The 18,365-nt window shown below is 44.3% G+C and overlaps 1 protein-coding gene across 1 annotated transcript; it reads right to left on the bottom strand.

Moving 5' to 3' along the window:
- Positions 1-10,440: 10,440 nt before the first annotated feature.
- On the bottom strand, positions 10,441-14,077 carry LOC123135501 (protein KINESIN LIGHT CHAIN-RELATED 1). The gene is made up of 3 exons (XM_044554585.1): positions 13,209-14,077; positions 12,080-12,988; positions 10,441-11,012 (listed from the first exon to the last, which is right to left on the bottom strand). The coding sequence occupies exons 1-3, from the start codon at positions 14,060-14,062 to the stop codon at positions 10,766-10,768; spliced, it is 2,010 nt and encodes a 669-aa protein (XP_044410520.1). The 5' UTR covers positions 14,063-14,077; the 3' UTR covers positions 10,441-10,765.
- Between the last annotated feature and the right edge of the window lie 4,288 nt (positions 14,078-18,365).

Here is an 18,365-nt window from a genome sequence, read left to right on the forward strand (position 1 = left end):
CGTGCACCATTGGGAGCCCCGTCTTGCTCCTCACCTTCTTTCGTGGATCTCCAGCCATGGCATCCAGCGAGCTCGGGGTTGTCTGCCATCCTATCCTGGCCTCTTCCTCTCCGACATCCTCCAACATCCATGGGCCCCCGCGATGCTGGCCTCCATGGCCCTGGCCCCGCCCCGGCCGCAGCCACAGCCCCTGCCTGGCCACGCCTATCGTCCATGGCCCTCCCAAATCCGGCACGATCCACACCATGCCGAGCCTCCACCATCCAAGTGCACCGCCCACCGTCGACCCCATCTTACCTCCCTTCTCCAACAAACCTTCTTCATCTGCCATGGATCCGTCGATTGTGACCTCCCCGACGACCGCTGATGGGCCTTTGCGGCCACCGCCTACTGCCACCCGTTGACGTGACAGCTACCATAGGATGACCAGCGCTCTGCCAACCACTCCACCGTCGTCTCTTCTCCAGTGGACGCGGCTCCGGCAAGAGGCCGCCGAGAAGAACCTCTGGTCGCCCCACCGGTCATGGCCGCAGCATACATGGGTAGTCACCCTCTCCCCCCGCATCTTCTCACTGCTGCTGCTTCTCCAACTCATGTCATCTGATGAGAAACCACACTGTGGCATGCAGACTGCTGACAGAAACTGCGTGGAGGGAGGCTCGCTCCTGAGCCCCAGGTGGCGCAGGGCACTCTGGTGGGGGCCATGGTGCACTCTGGTCCTGGTGCAGATTGTTGTTTTGGTGTTTTTCTTATCAAGTGTAAAATATAGTCCACTGTTATTTGCTCTTGAGGTTCAATTTACTTGTTCTTGCAGGAAGAAAAGTGGTGAAGTGCGCTTTGATGTAGCATTGCATTTTGTTTCTGTTTATCGTGCAGTTTGGACAGCGAGCCTCGCTCCGTGCAGCCGGCTGGCACGTCAGTACAACACGTGTTTGTATGCAGTCCACGGCGCGTGGGTTGCCGGTGGCTGTTGTGAAGTTGATTGTTTTTCCATTTTCAAAAAAATTACATGAGGTTGTCTGGTCGTTAGTTTTATACTTAGTCATGCATTGCACTCGTAAAAAGTGGTGCAGTACTCACAAAATCGTCTTTAGTTTTATACTTAGTCATGTGGTGCACTAGGAAAAAGTGGTGATGTACTCGTAAATTATTTTGTTTCTGCTCACCGACGATAATGGTGCAGCACTTTAGTCCCTAAACAAGTGGGAGCATACGTTTACTCTAAAAGCAGTACACTTACTATGAACAGTTGTGCAAAAGAAAAAAGGACCGATTGTATTTGTATTTTGGTTTTGAGACCTGTTGAGTAAAATCCAGCGACCTAATGTCAATAATGTTAAAAGATAGATGCAGTTTGATGTAAACCCTCATGTGGTTTACTTTGTGAAGAAAACAGGATAATAAAAACTCTTGAGAAGTTCACATCCCCTCTAAAAATGCAATTCATTTTAAATAAAAACTATTAAAATCTAATTATCTTTTGAAACAAAAATTCTAAAAAAAACAATGCAGTTAGCTTACCCCTACCATGGAGTTCACTCGCTCAATCCATGTAGTCCACTCGCCCGGTCTACGCCCGTAAAGAGTAATAACTATGAAAAAAAAGACAACAAATCCTCATGTGGTTCACTTTCGGTAGTGTCGCGGTTCACTTAATCTCAAAAATGTGAAGTACAAAGAAACGAAAAAAAGTAATGTGGTTCACTTCTTGATAGTGGTGTGGTTCACTTACGCCCGACATGAAGCGCGGTCCACTTCTCTTCTTGGAAAAATTTATGTCTGACAAAAAAACAATGAAGTTCAGTAGCCCGTGTGATGCAGTGCAGTTTTCAATCTGAAGCAGCACGGTTTTCGGTATGATGCAGCTTACTCGTCGATTTTGGTATCGCGAAAAATAGTGTTAAAATTGCTCTTAAACCATAAGGAATTAGAGAGCGTGTCTACATGAAAAGGTTGTGTCTCATCGATATCTTTCCAATGGCGTATAATTTGAATCATTACGATCAGCGGTTTATAATTTTTTTGCGAAAAACAACCGCTGCTTCTCATCGTCAACCGCACAATTTTCAAAATTAACTAAAAATGTAAGGAATCTCAAAAACATTTCAATATATGAAAGTTGCGCCTTGTCCGTAGCTTTCCAACGGTGTATCATAGGCTTCGTTTCGACCAATGATTCAAAAACTGGAGCAAAAACAATACCGAAAATTGCATAAAAATTGAAAAAACACAATTCCGTGATTTACTAAATTTAAAACAGCTCTTAAACCGTAACGAATTAGAGAAAATAATAGATATGAAAAAGATGCGTCTCTATGATATCTTTCCAACGGTGTATCATTTGCTTCATTCCGACAAGCGGTTTAGAAAAAAACACGAAAAAAGCTCGCTGCCACTCGTCATGCGCCGCATTGTTTTCAAAACTGCTCTTAAACCGCGCGGAATCTCGAAAAGTGTTTAATATGAAAAAGTTGTGCCTAATCCATAGCTTTTCAACCGTATATTACACGCCTCGTTCCGATAATCGGTTAAAAAACTAGAGAAAAAAAGGTACCAAAAAAACACAGTTCATACATAGTTCTCTAGAGCATCTAATTAAAACACACATTGAAACTAACATACAACTATGTAAAACATTTAAATGCAACAACAAATGTGATCATAATGGAAACTAAGGTAACAATTGACCCAAGAACATAATGATATCAAGCCTCATTATCAATGGCATATTTTCTAACTTTTCTAATCTTGAAGCACATTGCATCCATCTTGATCTTGTGATCATCGAAGACATCAGCAACATGCAACTCCAATTTCATCTTCTCCTCCTCAATTCTTTTCAATTTTTCTTTCAAATACTCGTTTTCTCTTTCAACTAAATTTAACCTCTCGACAAGAGGGTCGGTTGGAATTTCTGATTCACATACCTTCTAGATAAAAACATCTACACGTTGGTCGGCATAATTTTCACAAACACTAAATGAAACAAATAGTTATAAAATATAATATACCACATCTGAATCATAGACCGGACGAGGATTGGCGGGGGCGGATACCAAAACCATAGCACTATATAATAACAAACAATAATAAAAGTAAGCAATTGATACAAGTATCTATCTAAATCATGCAAGTAAGAATTTTTTTTCTTCTAAAATGAAGATAAGAACAAGAGGCTCACCATGGTGGTGTCGGCGACAAGATCGGCGCAGGTGATCACCGGCGGTGAGGATGGGGATGGGGACGGCACCCTACACATGTGCAGATTCTAAGAAGTTAATTTTAGCTCAAATTGTGCATCTAAATCAAAAGAACTCCCACATACACTCCTCCACTAAAACCCACAAATCACTCTACTTCTAGAGCATTTGAAATGAGCTAAATTAGTAGTGAGAGATGAAACGATGAAGTTGCTAACCTTTTAGAACACTTGTGCAGTTGGTGCACCGCCAAACCTAGACAAATCTTGGGGAAAATGTAGCTTGGAGGTCGAGCTTGGAGAGGAGAAAGCTTAAGTGTGGCTCCGGCATTTCATCAAACACCTTGTGTGCATAGGAGGTGAAAACAGAGAGCAGCACACCTCCCACACATCGGTCGGCCAAAAAACAGAGGAGTGAGCGGGCAGGAGCATATATACATAGGCATCTCTTTAGTCCCGGTTCCAGCCACCAACCGGGACTAAAGGGGCCGCGCCAGGAGCGCGGCCCTTTAGTTTCGGTTCGTGTCTGGAACCGGGACCAAAGGGGTCAGATGAACCGGGACTCGTTCCTGCCGAGGCCCGGCCAGTGTCCTGGCCTCACGAACCGGGACTAGTGCACCCATTGGTCCCAGTTCATAACAAAGCCGGGAGTAATGCAATTATCTGGCCTAGACCAAAGCTCTGTTTTCTATTAGTGTAACAACATTGGTCATAAAATAATAGAATCATAATTGTTTCCATAATTACTTTAACCTGCTCTTAAAATTTAATTCTCACTTTAGTTTTATTTACTTTTAAAAGAGCACTTTAATTTATTTGCAGCGGAAAAACATGAATAAAAAATTCATGAACTTTATACTTTTCAGGAGTATTTCTTTTACTTTTCTATTTTCTATACAAAATTTTCGTTGGATAATTTTGAATATAAAAAACTATATAAAATGATAGAGAAATCAAAATAAAAAACTACAGCACAGCCAGCCTCGGCCCAGCGCGCGCGGCTGCGCTCCCAACTACTGGCCTCCTCCTCTTTCGGCCCAAAAGTCCACGCCGATTTAGCGTTTTCATCGCGGCCATCCATTTTGATCGGACGATCCACCGCTGTTTTCGCTTGAATAAAACTGGGAGAGAGACTCCCAATCAAAAACCCTAGCGCCATTTCTTTCTCTCCTCGTCTCTCGACTCTGTCCCGGCCGCCGGGCCACTGCGCCGCGCCCTGCCATCGGCGACGGCGTCGAACGCCACCGTGTCGTGCCTGACTTTCTTCTCTTTCTCCTCCCCCCTTTCCTCCCTACACTCTCTTCCTTCTGTGGCAGAGAGAACGAGGCGCAGCTGCGCTCGCTCCCCCTCTGCTTCGTTGTAAACGATGATGAACCTGGCAGTGGCGCCGTTGCTATCCCCTTCGCCGGTTGTGCGTTCCCCTTGTGGTGAGCGCTTCGTCGAGTGGTTTGGCAACCAGTGCCCTTTGCCCCTACTAGGGTTTGTTGTTCTTCCCAATGCCTCGCTAGTCGATGCGCATCGGGATCCAGAGCAACGGCATGGCACAATGGCGGCGCTACTTTTCCAGCGAGCCCAAGGCCCTTCCCCAGTGAGGGTTTCTTTACCCTATGATTAGGGTTCTTCGGGAGGGGGAAACGAGTTCTTTGATTTCTTTACTACCAAAAAAATCTAAGCCAACTCTGGCTCTAATACCATTGATAGATTCTCTTGAATCACTTAGGCTAGATTAGATCGGTAGTTTATCTTCGGGAGGGAGATGGACGTGTACCTTCTCCTTGGCTCGAGGAGCCCGAGCCAATGGCCATGGTAGAGGGGCGACGGCGTGGGCGTGTGTGTGCGTGAGCAGCGGCAGTGGTGGTGCTTCCTATCGGCCTACGCTAACCCTAAATCGATAGGGGTGTCAGTGGGGGGCTATGGCGCACGGTGAACCTCGTACTGTGCGCATCGCCAGAGTTCGGTTAGGCGCCCTCGATCGAGGCGTGGTTCAAGGACCCGTCGAACCGTTGGGCTCGATCGCTAGGAGATCAACCTAACATTCTAAAGGCTAAATGTTTTTCGGAAGGGGAACACCTTATGAATGCTACATTGAAAAGTAAAGCATCATATACCTAGCAGAGCATTATGGCTAGGGTGGATACGTTGAGGCAAGGATATATATGGAGGATTGGTGATGGGGAGAAGGTAAATATTTGAGAGGATTCATCGATCCCCCAATCACCCTCGAAAAAGTGTTAACGACTAGGGTAACAACCTTCTCTCTCGGGTTTGTGATCTTATTGAACCTTCAACTGGAGATTGGGACACACAATTGATGAATCATTTTTTTGGCAAGTTGATGCCCAGAGGATACTAGCCATTCCGCTTATGCTGCATGAAATGACAGATTTATTTCTTGGAACCCTACCAAGATTGGCATTTTCTCGGTCACTTGGCTTACCAATTAGAATGGGAGGGCCAATTTGGACATAAGATCAGAACTACCTCGGGGTCTTCAAGCTCGAATGGAACTTGGAATTCGTTTTTAAATCTCCAGTGCCTAGCAAAGATGAGAATTTTCATTTGGAGATCCCTCCATAGTGTTATTCCTGGCAGAGCCATTCTTACGGCCAGTCATGTGAAGGTCAAGGATCACTGCCGGACATGTATCTGTGGACCTAACAAGATCAGACACTTCATCTTTGAATGTAAAAGGACGATGGAAGTTTGGAGGCAACTTGGTTTACACGACGTTATTAAAAGAGCTTGCTTGATTGACCTAGAAGGAGAAGCAGTCCTGGAGTACCTGCTACTGCTAGGTATGGAGGACATTGAGATTCATATCCTAGGGCTATCCAAGTTGAGAGAATTGGTGCCTACAACGGCTTGGTATCTTTGGTTTGAGCACGGGAAAGTTTACCATGAAGAAGAGAACCAAAGTCCTTCACAAATCAACATTGTAATACGTGGGCTTTCTGTGAACTATAGCCTAGCTTGCATGCCGAAAACTAAAGTGTGTATCCCTGCTTGGGAAAACCAAAGTCCGATTATATGAAACTAAATGTGGATGCGGGTTTTGACAGTGATTCAATTGAAGGGGCCATGGGGCTGTTATCTGTTACCACAGTGGGAAGTTCATTGCCGCAGCAAATGAAAAAGTGGAGATTCGCTATTACTCGTTTACAACATAAGCATTGGCAGTGAGATTCAGCTTGAATATCGCACGAGCTATGGGTTGTAGCAAGATCGAGATCAACTCGGATAGCATGGAAGTTATCGAAGCTTTGAGAGATGGTAATTCTTCATTGGTGGCCAGTCCAATATTTGATGACTTTTTTTTTATATCTCTTGACCTTAATCATGTGATCTATAATGATTGCAATAGAGAAAGTAATCAAGTAGCTCATGAACTGGCTAGGATAGCTAGAGTTTCTCCTCCTTCTGTCTGGATGGATTCAACACTGTATGCGGTGGGTTCCATGCTTGTAAATGATGCAAAATTGCTAGTGAGTGAATAAAGGAGGTGAATTTTTTCAACAAAAAAATTAATGATAGATGATAGAGTATCTTCTAAGTTATTTCTATGTCCGCTCAAAATGGAGCGCTCTCCTTCTGCGAGAATGGATGGGCAAGGTTGTCAACCTGCGATTAGGGTGTGGTGGTGCTTCGGCCTAGCAACAGCGAGATATCTTGCTTATTGCGAGATGTCACCCTCCTGCCTCTGCGCTCGGTTCAGCGCTCGCCTTAGTGAGGCGGTCCGATAGAGCAGTTGTGGAACCGTTATGTACAACTTTTCACACATTTTTCCTTTTTTCAATTTTTTTAATCGTTTTCTTTGGTTTTTGGTTTACGTGTGTTTTTTCTATTGTTTTGTTTCATTTTTTCTATTAGTAATTTGTTGTTGTTTTATTTTTCAAATACATATTGACTTTATTTAAAATCTCGTATACAGTTCAACATTTTTCAGATACATGTTAAATATTTTTTGAATACATTTTTTTTCAAATACGTGTTAAACATTTGTTAAATGTACATTTGGTATTATTATAGATACACGACAAGATATTTTTTTACCACAAATTGAACATTTCCCATTTATTTAGATACAAACCTCCTCGATTTGGAGCCTCCTACTGCGTCCTGGGTTGTGTTGGTCTCCATGTGTCCCACGTGTAATAGGGTATATGAGCTGTGTGGGTTTCTAACGGGCCAAGGTTGTCAGCCTGGGATTAGGGTGTGATGGCGCGACGGCCCGGCAATACCCACTTGTGGCTTTGTTTCAACGCCGGTGTTATATCTCGCTTTCTTTTTTGTCTCAAAAAAATCTCGCTTCTTTTTGTTTTTTCTGTGTTTTATTTGTTTATTTTTGTTTCTATTTTTCCCTATTTGTTTTATTTCAAGTTTTTACTTTTCATAGTTTCATGTTTATTGCTTTTTATTTTTAAAATACATATTGAATTTATTTAAATACAGATTGAATTTTTTTATACATGTTCAACAGTTCCCATAAACACGATTAAATATTTTCAGATACATGTTAAATATATTTTTGAAACACAAATTGAACAGTTTTCATTCAGATAGATCGTCGATTTGGACCCTCCTGGTGTGTCCTAGGCTTGGGAGAGTGGGTGATCTCTATTGGGCCCACTTGTAAGCGGGTGTGTCACAGAGTAACACACATATATATAGATGTGCCTGCCGGTTTTCCACTTATGAGAAAGTTCTACAAGGTATTTTCTTGTATTTTTCGTTCTTTTCTATGTTTTCTCTACATGTTCTGACTTTTTTCCTGTTTTTCTTTTCATGTTTGTTAATTCTTATATTTTAAAATATTTTTTTACATTATATGTCCGCTCAAAAATGGAATGCTCTCCTTCGCTCAGTGGAGCTCAGATGGGCCAGGTTGTCAACCTGCGATTGGGTGTGGTGACGCTCCGGCCCAGCAACAGTGCGGCCTTATTTTGAGGCCAAAGTTATATCTCTCTTATTGTGAGATGTAGAACATCTCGCCTCTGTGTTTAGTTGTATGTTTACCTTAGTGGACTGGTCCGATGTAGTGGTTTTGGGAAGGTTCTACAGATCAGTACATACACGTTTTTAGAACTTTCCACCAATTTTATTATTATTATGTATTTTCTTTATTCTTTTCAGTTTTTTTATTCTAGGTTTCCATGTTTTCCCTATTGATTTTGTTTTAGTATTTTTCTATTCATATTTTTGTTTCTTGTTTCATTTTTCAAATACATGTAGACTTTACTTAAATACAACTTAAAGCTTTTTGTATATATGTTAAACGTTTTCCAAATACATTTTAAATATTTTTATTTACAAGTTAATATTTTTTAAATACATATTCAAACACTTGTCAAATATACATTGAATATTTGTAAAACATGGTGAACATTTTATGTCAACAAAAATTAAACATTTTTCATTTAGATACTAGACTTCTTAATTTGGAGCCTACTGGTGGCCTGTGCATCTTGGCTGTAGGGGTCACTATGGTCCCCACTTATAATAAAGGAAAGACCAAAGATACAAGCATCTAGACACAACACGCCACCACCACACATAACACACACATACACTCAAGACAAGATACAAGGGTGCTGATGCACCGCAACACTACCCAATTGACCATCAAGCACACTTCAGATGAGTCAAAATGAACTGCTTAGGACCGGCAGAGACCTCATGTGAGCTAGTCACCACGACGTAGTGAAGCTGGACAACGACAGATCATAGACTCCAAAGTGGTGCCTTCAAGGAGGGCGCGATACTGGATTGGCGCCACCGCCTCATCCCTAAGATCAAGTTTTCACCTGGAGCAACACGAAGGGAGGAAATGGTGCACGCGGCTGCCGCCGCCGTCGGCCTGGACACCCTCCGCCAAACCAGGGTTCTGCCAGACATCAGATCCCCTCAACACCACCGCCATGCTATGCTGAACACCATCAATCATGCCACACGCATGGCCATGGCTACCCGACTGCACCCAAGACACACTCTTCACCCATGAACACCGTGTCTCCTGTCGCCAGAGCGGCTGCCCCTACATCCAGGCAACCCCGCGACCAATCAAAAGCCTTGGCTTTGGCCTGACTAGTAGCTCCCCATCGATGGAGCTGACAACAACCACCCTGCCTCAAACATCGCCAAACCTTCGTCAGCAAGCACACGACCATGGGAAGGAGGAGTAGGAGGAGCGAACGCACCCATGATCAGTGCACCCCTACATTGCCAATGGGTGGCCTGACCACGTCGGAGCCTTCCATCCCTCCTGCCAACCTCCCCATCGGACACACTCCAATGTCGCCTCACTGTGGCAGCCGACATAGCTCGACGCGAGGCCACCAACGACCACCCGCCCATAGACAAGGGGAACCAAACCAACCAACACCTGCAGCCACGAGAGCTCACCGCAGAGGCCACCCCATGCCGCCCGCCATTGTTCAGGCGCCGGACAAGGAAGGTCCCGACTGGATCCCAGCTAGCACGCACTGCCAGATCCTGATCTCGTGCAGCCGCCGCGCCGCTAAGCGAAGTCCAGGTCGCCGTTGCGCCACCAACACATGCCGCCGCCGCCGCCCTGAACGTCCGTCGCTGCTCCCACACAAGAATGACGCTACCGTTTGCATAGGCCATCTCGTGCCATCCCCATGGAACATTTTTCTTTTTTTCCTTTTTACATTTAATTCTTGAACATTTAAGAATAATTGATGGTTCTTTGAAATTTATGAATATTTTTAAAATCCACAAACATGTTGAAAGTTCACAAGCATTTTTCAAGTCTATGACCATTTTTACATTTGCTATCTTTTTTCAAATTTGCATGATGTTTCCGACCCACAAACGTTTTCTAAATTTGTGAACATTCTTAAACATTTATGTTTTTTAAATTTGCAACATTTTTAAAAAAAATCCGTAAACAACTCTTCATTTAACAAATCTTTTCAATGAAATAAATAATATTTGATCTTTCTAAGCTAACACTGGAGTGAGCCGAAAACAATCTAAGAGAGCGGAAGAAAACTAAGCGAGAGGGTGGAGCTGAGTGAGCTTTAGCTTCCTAAGCTGCCGCATATGCGCATTACAGCAACAATTTCAGCGTCAAATAGGAGCTCCCGCGGGCTCACACAACTAACATTGCTGACACCTCCACTCCTCTCAAAACAAATGCCGTCTTCAACAGCAGTTCAAAATGATATACAAATGAATTATCCAGATACAAAGTGATATACATGTTCAACAGCAGTTCAAAATGATATACAAAATGATATATATTGCTTAAATTATTATCCAGATACAAGAGCAGCAGGAGAGCCCAGTTAAGTAATAACTGTAAAACAAAAGAATTCCCATATCATAACACTTCTTCAGGCAAACAAGTGGGTACACAACAGCAATCAAGAGTAGAAGAAACTCAAAACAAACTGCAATCACAATCATCTCATCTTCCTCCCTTCCTTCCTACTCTACCAGCAACACCTTTTCTTTCTTTCTTTACACATGCTTCTCTCTCCTCTCCTCTCTTTCTCTCTCCTCTTATGTTACAAAGGCCCACGGCACTGTTTTCTTCTCATCAGCTCAGCTCCTGAACCCGAAGTTGGTCCACCGCCTGCCCCCGGCGCCGTCCTTCTTGGCGCCCCGCGCAGCACCGCCGGACCCGAACAGGTTCTCCAGCGACTTCTGCTTCCGGTTCCGGGACCGCCCCGCCTCCTTCAGCAGCTCCGCCAGCCGCTTCTTCTCGTCCTCCACGTCCGGGTTCGCCGTGCCCAGCTTCTCCTCCCGCACCTTCAGCACGTGCTCCAGGATCTCGATCGCGTCCTCCACCCTGATGGATCATCGTAAACCAAGTGCCAGGTCACGGAAAAGATACAAGCGACAGAAATGGATCGTCTAACAGGAAGGACAGGGAACATGGATTAAAATCATTCTGTATACTGAACTCATTAGCATGAAGCGACATGTGGGCAACTAGATGATGGACCACTAAAATAAAAGATGCCCTGAGATGGCAGGAATGACCAGCCGATAATTCAGCAAGCAATCTCTTGGCTGTGTGCAATTTAAATTAGGCAGCCCACCCCCACCCACCGGCCCGTTCGACATTTAACAAAGCATCATAACTTAGGAGTGGAACCCCACATGTTCATCTCCTCAGAGAGCAGAACAAAATCAGCTCCATTACTCCTACAGCTGTAAACAATGAGTGCTAGATGCTGCTACAAGCATATGTGTAACCATGGAGATCCTAAATGAGTTATGCACACCGTCAATTCAACAGAGACAGTTGTGCTGATGCTAACATCACGGGGGAAATGCAATTGTGTGTTGAAGTGATAAAACTGGGTAATATAGGACTGAAGGAATAACAAAACCACAAATGTAGATGCTATTTACTTAGGCAATTAATTTAGACCAATACCAGATCCACTGCATATGTTAGTTTGGAACTCATGGGTCACATGCCATTAATTTAGACCAATTTGTGTAAATCATTAGCTTGCAGCAACATGGTGGACCACTAAGACAGAATGATGCCCTCACATGGAAGTGAAGATCAGTACATGATTCATCAAGCAATATATCGGTTGTTTGCAATTAAATCAAGCAACCTTGCATAGAATAATTAAATCTAGCCACCTACCATATTAAAGATTTTAGAAACCATTAGAACTTCAAAGTACAACCTACTGCTCATGCCTTCAGATATAGCACAATAAAACCATGGGGCATGGGCGTTAATCTACAGATGCAAACAATGACGAGAAGATACCCTTACAGGCATATGGTAACAATTTAGAGATCATACATACATTATACTACAAGATATGATTAGGTTCTGAATAAAATGACTGGGAATTGCAGAAGAATCCAGTTTGTGTTTTCAACACATACCTTCCCATGGCATCATAGATCGCAGCCAGGTTGCTGTACACGCCAAGAGTATCAGGATGAGAGGCACCACACTCCTGCTCTAGAACTGCGCGTGCTTCTTCAAACAGCTGTGCAGCCTCATCAATCTTGAACAGCTGTACGCAAGCTAGCCCCATCTGGTTCAGCAGAACACCGAAAAATGCCGACTTCCTTTCCCCGCTGGCCCTCAATTTGGAAACCGCGCTTTCGAACGAGTTCCTTGAATCGGCATACCTCCCTATCATGTAGTACAGCACACCCATTTGTGCTTCGATCCCAGCAACAGTGCTCCACTGCCCTGGTGAGTCCTCGAGCAACTTCAGGGCCCTTTGAAGAAGCTTTAGGGCCTCATCAAGGTCTCCAAGCGCCTCATAGATGGCAGCAATCTCCATTAGGCCTCCAGCAACCTCATCAGGGGCAGCACCAGGCGCGGGCTTCGCATAGACACGGAGAGCATTCTCGCAGTAGGATTTGGACTCCCGGAGCTTCCCCGTTCGGTGGTAGAGATCTGCAAGGCGGACGAAGACGGATGCCACCGAAGGGTGGTCGTCGCCACGGGCAGACTTGAGAACAGTCAATGCCTTCTGGTATGAGAAGACAGACTCGTCGAAACGAGCAAGGGCCAGGTAGGTGTTGCCTATCGCGACATCGATGGTGGCAACCTCAACGTCACGTCCATTGGCAACCATGGTCATGGAAGCCAACACAAGGTGCTCCAGGGCGCCGTCGTAGTCACCCTTGGCGTCCAGGATAAGGGCCATCAGGCGGCGATCGGAGGCCTCCTCGAGGGATGCAGGGGCGCTGTGCTCCCGGTGGATCTCGAGGGCTTTGCGGCACAGCTTCTCTGCCTCGTCGAACTGCAGAGCTTGCACATGCGCCTCAGCCAGGTACCTGCTCATTGGACAAGAACAACACATTTGTTAACTTTCATTTTGTCCGATTTTCTTAGGTGTTTGATGTGGTCTCAATGCCAATTCCGCCGAGATCCGTGGCAACATAAAGCTAAAACTAAAGGCAGTGAAAAAAGGTAAGATTTTGCATTTTGATGAGTAAACTTGGAGGGGGTGGAAGCGGCGGAGAGGGAGATCTAGATCGAGAAACGGCGGCTGACCTGCAGGTCTCGGCGACGCGGGGGTCGCGGTCGCCGAGCGCGGCCATCTGGATCTCGAAGCCCTTGCCGTAGCAGGCGATGGACTCGTCCATGCGGCCGAGCATGGCGTGGGTGTCACCGAGCTGCATCCAGCCGGAGAAGGCGGCGAGCGCCCACTCCTCCCCCTTGCGCTCATCCACCACCTGCTCCTCCTCCGGCTGCGGCGCCTCCTCGCCCTCGGCCGCGGGGGCCGGCGGGGTGACGACGGCGACGGCGCGCTCGAGCACGGGCACGGCGTCGGCGTGCCTGCCCAGCCCGCAGTGGATCGCGGCGGCGACGTGGAGGCTCATGGCGAGCTCGAGCTCGGCGCCCTCGCCGCGGCGCTCGAGCGCGCGGGCCGCGCGCTCGGCGAACTCCAGCGCGCGCGCCGCGCCGCCGCCCTCGCCGGACACCATGGCGTCCCGGGCCTGCTTGAGCAGGAAGGGGCCCAGATCCGGGTTGTCCAGCGCCGCCTCGTCCGTCGCCTCCGGGTGTTGGCCCTGCCCCAGCGACTTCCGCGCCGGCTTGCCGACGGCCCGGGACGCGGACGAGGGGGACGGCGACGGCGGCGCCCGCCTCGGCAGCGGCGAGGAGAGCCGCCGCGGCGCCGGCGCCGCGGCCGGCGGCGAGGCGTCCGCTGCGGCGAGCCCCGGCATGTCTGCGTGAGGATGGAGGGTGGGTGGGTGGAGGGTCGGGGAGGGTGGGTGGGCTAGAAGAGGAGGCGAGCTGCCATTTGCGGGGTGGGATCTGTGCTGCTTCTTGCTTGACAGGGAAGACTTGAAGAGGCCGCACTGCGGTGGCGCCGTGATGGCAACGGGATGCTTGGCTGGCGTCATGATGGCTCCTCCTCACCGTTGAATCCACGATCAAGGGAAGATCGACGGCTGCGATCGATCAAAACTCTAACTCTGATGTATGATGATGTGGAAATTCTCATTTTGGCAAAGATGTTTTTGATTCGGCTTTGCTGCATCAAGGCGAATGGAAATTTGCGAAATTGTAGTTGATTTTCTTGGTTGTCGATTCTTTGTTGTGGGATCGCCTTATTTGATTGATGGCGCTGCTGGGAGAACCAAAGAAGAAATCTCTGATAAATGAAGATCGGAAAAAACAGGTTGAGCGTTTCTTAATATCTTGAAAAGAACAGATTTTTAGATGATTATTTTTTGGCGAGGCATTTTTCATCTTCTAATGAATGAAATACTACTGAATGCTCTTTTTTGGAATGTTAGGGGCATAGTTGCCCCTGCTGGAAACCTTTAATTATTCTTGAAATGCTAAGTTTTCGAGCAATATTAAGGATTTTAGATTTATTACAGTTTATGTCTCACCTTATGAGGAAGGAAAAATAAGCCTTCATATCAGAGTTGTGCAGCATATTGACAGAGGTTTCCACCACTGCCCTTTTTGGTGGGGCATTTTGCATCTTCTCTAATAGACGAAATATTATCGAATGCTCTTTTTTGGAATGTTAGGGGCATACCTGCCCCTGCTGGAAACTTTTAATTATTCTTGCAATGCTAAGTTTCCGAGTAATATTAAGGATTTTAGAATTATTACAGTTTATGTCTCACCCTATGAGCAAGGAAAGAAGCCTTTATATCTAAGTTGCGTATCATGTTGATAGAGGTTTCCACTCCTGCCATTATAGGTGGAGATTGTAATCTCATCAGGTGTTTTAGAGATAAGAGTAATGGTGTCATTAACCACAAATGGGGTGACAATTTCAATGGCTGGATTGAAATTTTGAGGTTATTATAGATTAAACTTTTCGGTAGGGATTTACTTAGACCAATAATCAGGCTGACTTAATTATGTCAACCATATATAGACTCTTCTATGACACATAATTAGGTAAGATTTATCATTTGATTGCTTGTAGAGTCTTACCTAGATGTGGTAGTGATCATACCCCCTTTGATTTGGGACTCTAGGATTGATCTATCCCCTAAATCCAGTAGCTATAGGCTTGAAAAAGTGGTGACTAGTGAGAGGAGATTTTAAAGGCTTGGTGACCAAAATTTGGAACCAATTTCTTCCAAAACACCTATTGACATCTGGCAAGAGAAAATTAGAAAGCTCAGAATCACCAAAGGGTGTAGCTCTAATGAAGAGGCCAACCCGAGGAGATTTAAAAAGGCCCTATTAGAGGAGTATGATTAGTTAGACATTAAAGTTGAATCCTCAAACTTATCTGAAGTTGAATTTGCTAGGCTTAAACTCATTCACTCAGAGTTGCAAAAAGGGTGGCTCCAAGAAGAAACAAAAGCCAAACAAGGGTCTAGTGTTAAGGATATTCACGTAGTAGCCTCTATTCATTCTTTAGATGGTCCTGTTGGCCTAGTGATTGAGATTAAAGGTATGCTGGGGGTAGCTAGTGGCTACTATAAAGACCTCTCTGAACTAGAAGATAGATAAGGCTTTAATTCAAATGTTAACTTTTTCTCTACTGGAGAAAAGGTGCGGCTCACTAACAATGAAATTTAGAGGCGCCCTTTTTTTAAGCTGAAGTTTAAAGAGCTATTATTTTTCTTTAGAGGCACCCTTTTTTTAAGCTGAAGTTTAAAGAGCTATTATTTTTCTTACTCTGATGGTGCTCCTCGCACAGATGGGATTCCTTTCTTTCTTTTATCATCACTTTTGGGACTTCAAAAAAAAGTGATTTAAAGGCCATGTTTGATGACCTCCATAATGGAAAATTAGATATTTATAGGCTTAATTTTGCTATTCTTACTCTTATTCCTAACAAGGAAGCTGAAGCCACATCTTTGAAAAAATTCAGACCTATCAACTTGCTTAATTGTAGTTTCAATTTTTTTTACCATAGTTCTTACTAATATGCTCTCCACTATTTTACACAGATTAATTGCTAGTAACCAATCTGCATTCGTTAAAGGTAGATATATTTTAGAAAGTGTGGTCACTGCCCATGAGGTTTAGCATTATGTCCACTCTAGTAAGGGTTAGTGGTTGGTTCTTAAATTAGACTATGAAAAGGCTTTTGACAAAGTGAACCTTAAAGTATTCCCGCTTAGTACAGGTGAATGCTAGCAAAATACTGGAAAGCGACCAACTGAGAGAGCGACAACAGTCATGAACATGCATTAAAATTAATTCACACCGAGTATAAGCATGAGTAGAATATAATCTACCATGAACATAAATATCATGAAGGCTATGTTGATTTGTTTCAACTACATGCGTGAACATGTGCCAAGTCGAGTTACTCAATTCATTCAAAGGAGGATACCATCCCATCATACCACATCATAATCATTCTAATAGAATGTTGGCACCCAAGGTAAACCATTATAACTCATAGCTAATCAAGCATGGCACAAGCAACTATAATCTCTAAATGTCATTGCAAATATCTTTACTTCATAATAAGCCGAATCAGGAACGATGAACTCATCATATTTACAAAAACAAGAGAGGTTGAGTTCATACCAGCTTTTCTCATCTCAATAAGTCCATCATATATTGTCATTATTGCCTTTCATTTGCACGACCAAACGATGTGTATAATAATAATAGTGCACGTGCATTGGACTAAGCTGCAATCTGCAAGCGTTCAACTCAAGAGAGGAGACAAAGTAATATGGGCTCTAAATTAAATAAACAAGTATGCATATGAGAGCCACTAAGCATTTTCAATATGGTCTTCTACTCTCGACCCCCAAAGAAAAGAAAAGAAAAGAAAACTATTTACACGGAAAAGCTCCCAACAAGTAAGAAAGAAGAACGAGAAATCTTTTTGGGTTTTCATTTTAATTACTACTACAAGCATGGAAATTAAACTAACTAATTTTTTTGGTTTTTCTTAAGGTTTATCAAACACACAAGAAGAAAACTAGAAAAAGAAATTTAAACTAGCATGGATAATACAATGAAAGAGTATGAGCACCGATGACTAGAATAGTGTGTGAACATGAGTGTAAAGTCAGTGAGAAATACGTACTCCCCCAAGCTTAGGCTTTTGGCCTAAGTTGGTCTAATGCCAAGGATAGCATGGCTGATATCGGTAGTTGTAACTGGGGTCGTACTGAGATGCAATAGCAAATGCCTCCTGAGCTGCGGCATGTTGGGGAGCCGCCTCCGCTCTCCCCTCGTGTTCAGCTGCTTCCTCCCTGATAACAACATATCTTCCTTTTGCCTGGTAATCAAAAAGGAGAGGAGCAGGAAGAGTAACATGGACGACGTTGCGTCTGTCATAGATTAGTCGATAATGGAGGAATTGTTCATTCCTCCTAAGAAAATGATGGTTGACCATAGCGTCATAATCTAAATAAGCAGGAGGTAACATCATATCTCCCTCTCGTGGGGTTATACCAAGATAATCGTTACACGGGTGGCATAAATTCCTCCAAATAAATCTCCATCTCTACTATTATTCTGCAACCTACGTGCAACTATTGCCCCCAAGTTATAACCTTTATAACCTAACACAACACTCTTGAGGACACAAAGATCAGGAACACACATATGACATGCTTCATCTTTACCGTTTGCATCTACCAATGAAGAGAGCGAAATAATATATAGCAGGAAAATGAATGGTCCCTATGGTAGCTTGTGCTATGTCCCTGGATTCTCCCACGGTAATACTAGCAAGGAAATCTCTAAATTCAGATTTATGGGGATCATTAATATTACCCCACTGCGGAAGTTTGCAAGCAGTTGTAAAATCCTCTAAGTCCATGGTGTAAGATGTATCATAAATATCAAATAGGACACTAGGAGAATTACGTGTACAGTTATATTTAAACCTCTGCTCAAAGGAATCAATCAATTGATAGTATTGAGGACACTTATCTTGTAAGAAGTCCTCCAGCTCAGCATTACGCACATACGTATCAAATTCCTCCCTAAAGCCTACTTCGACCATAAAATCATCGGATGGCCACTCACAAGCTCGTACATCCGCGTCCCTCGGTAATTCAACATCTTGCTCACGTATAGCAATCCTGGGTCCTTTCTTTACCGAAGAGCCACCTTGGTACAATCTCCTAGACATAATTCTTTTTCTGAAAAATTTCTGAAATTTTAGTAACTTCAAAATAAAAGTGAATAAAACTAAACAAGATTGGTAGCAACTACTCCTACAAGTGCCTAGAGCCTATATCATGCATTGGAATT

The sequence above is a fragment of the Triticum aestivum genome, chromosome 6B (assembly GCF_018294505.1).
Source record: "Triticum aestivum cultivar Chinese Spring chromosome 6B, IWGSC CS RefSeq v2.1, whole genome shotgun sequence".
In the NCBI taxonomy this organism is placed as follows: domain Eukaryota; kingdom Viridiplantae; phylum Streptophyta; class Magnoliopsida; order Poales; family Poaceae; genus Triticum; species Triticum aestivum.

Coding starts and splice junctions, on each gene's coding strand:
- LOC123135501 (XM_044554585.1), bottom strand. CDS start 14,062: ATGACGCCAGCCAAGCATCCCGTTGCCATCACGGCGCCACCGCAGTGC. Junction 12,989..13,208: donor CGCGTCGCCGAGACCTGCAG/GTCAGCCGCCGT, acceptor TCCAATGAGCAG/GTACCTGGCTGAGGCGCATG. Junction 11,013..12,079: donor ATCTATGATGCCATGGGAAG/GTATGTGTTGAA, acceptor ATGATCCATCAG/GGTGGAGGACGCGATCGAGA.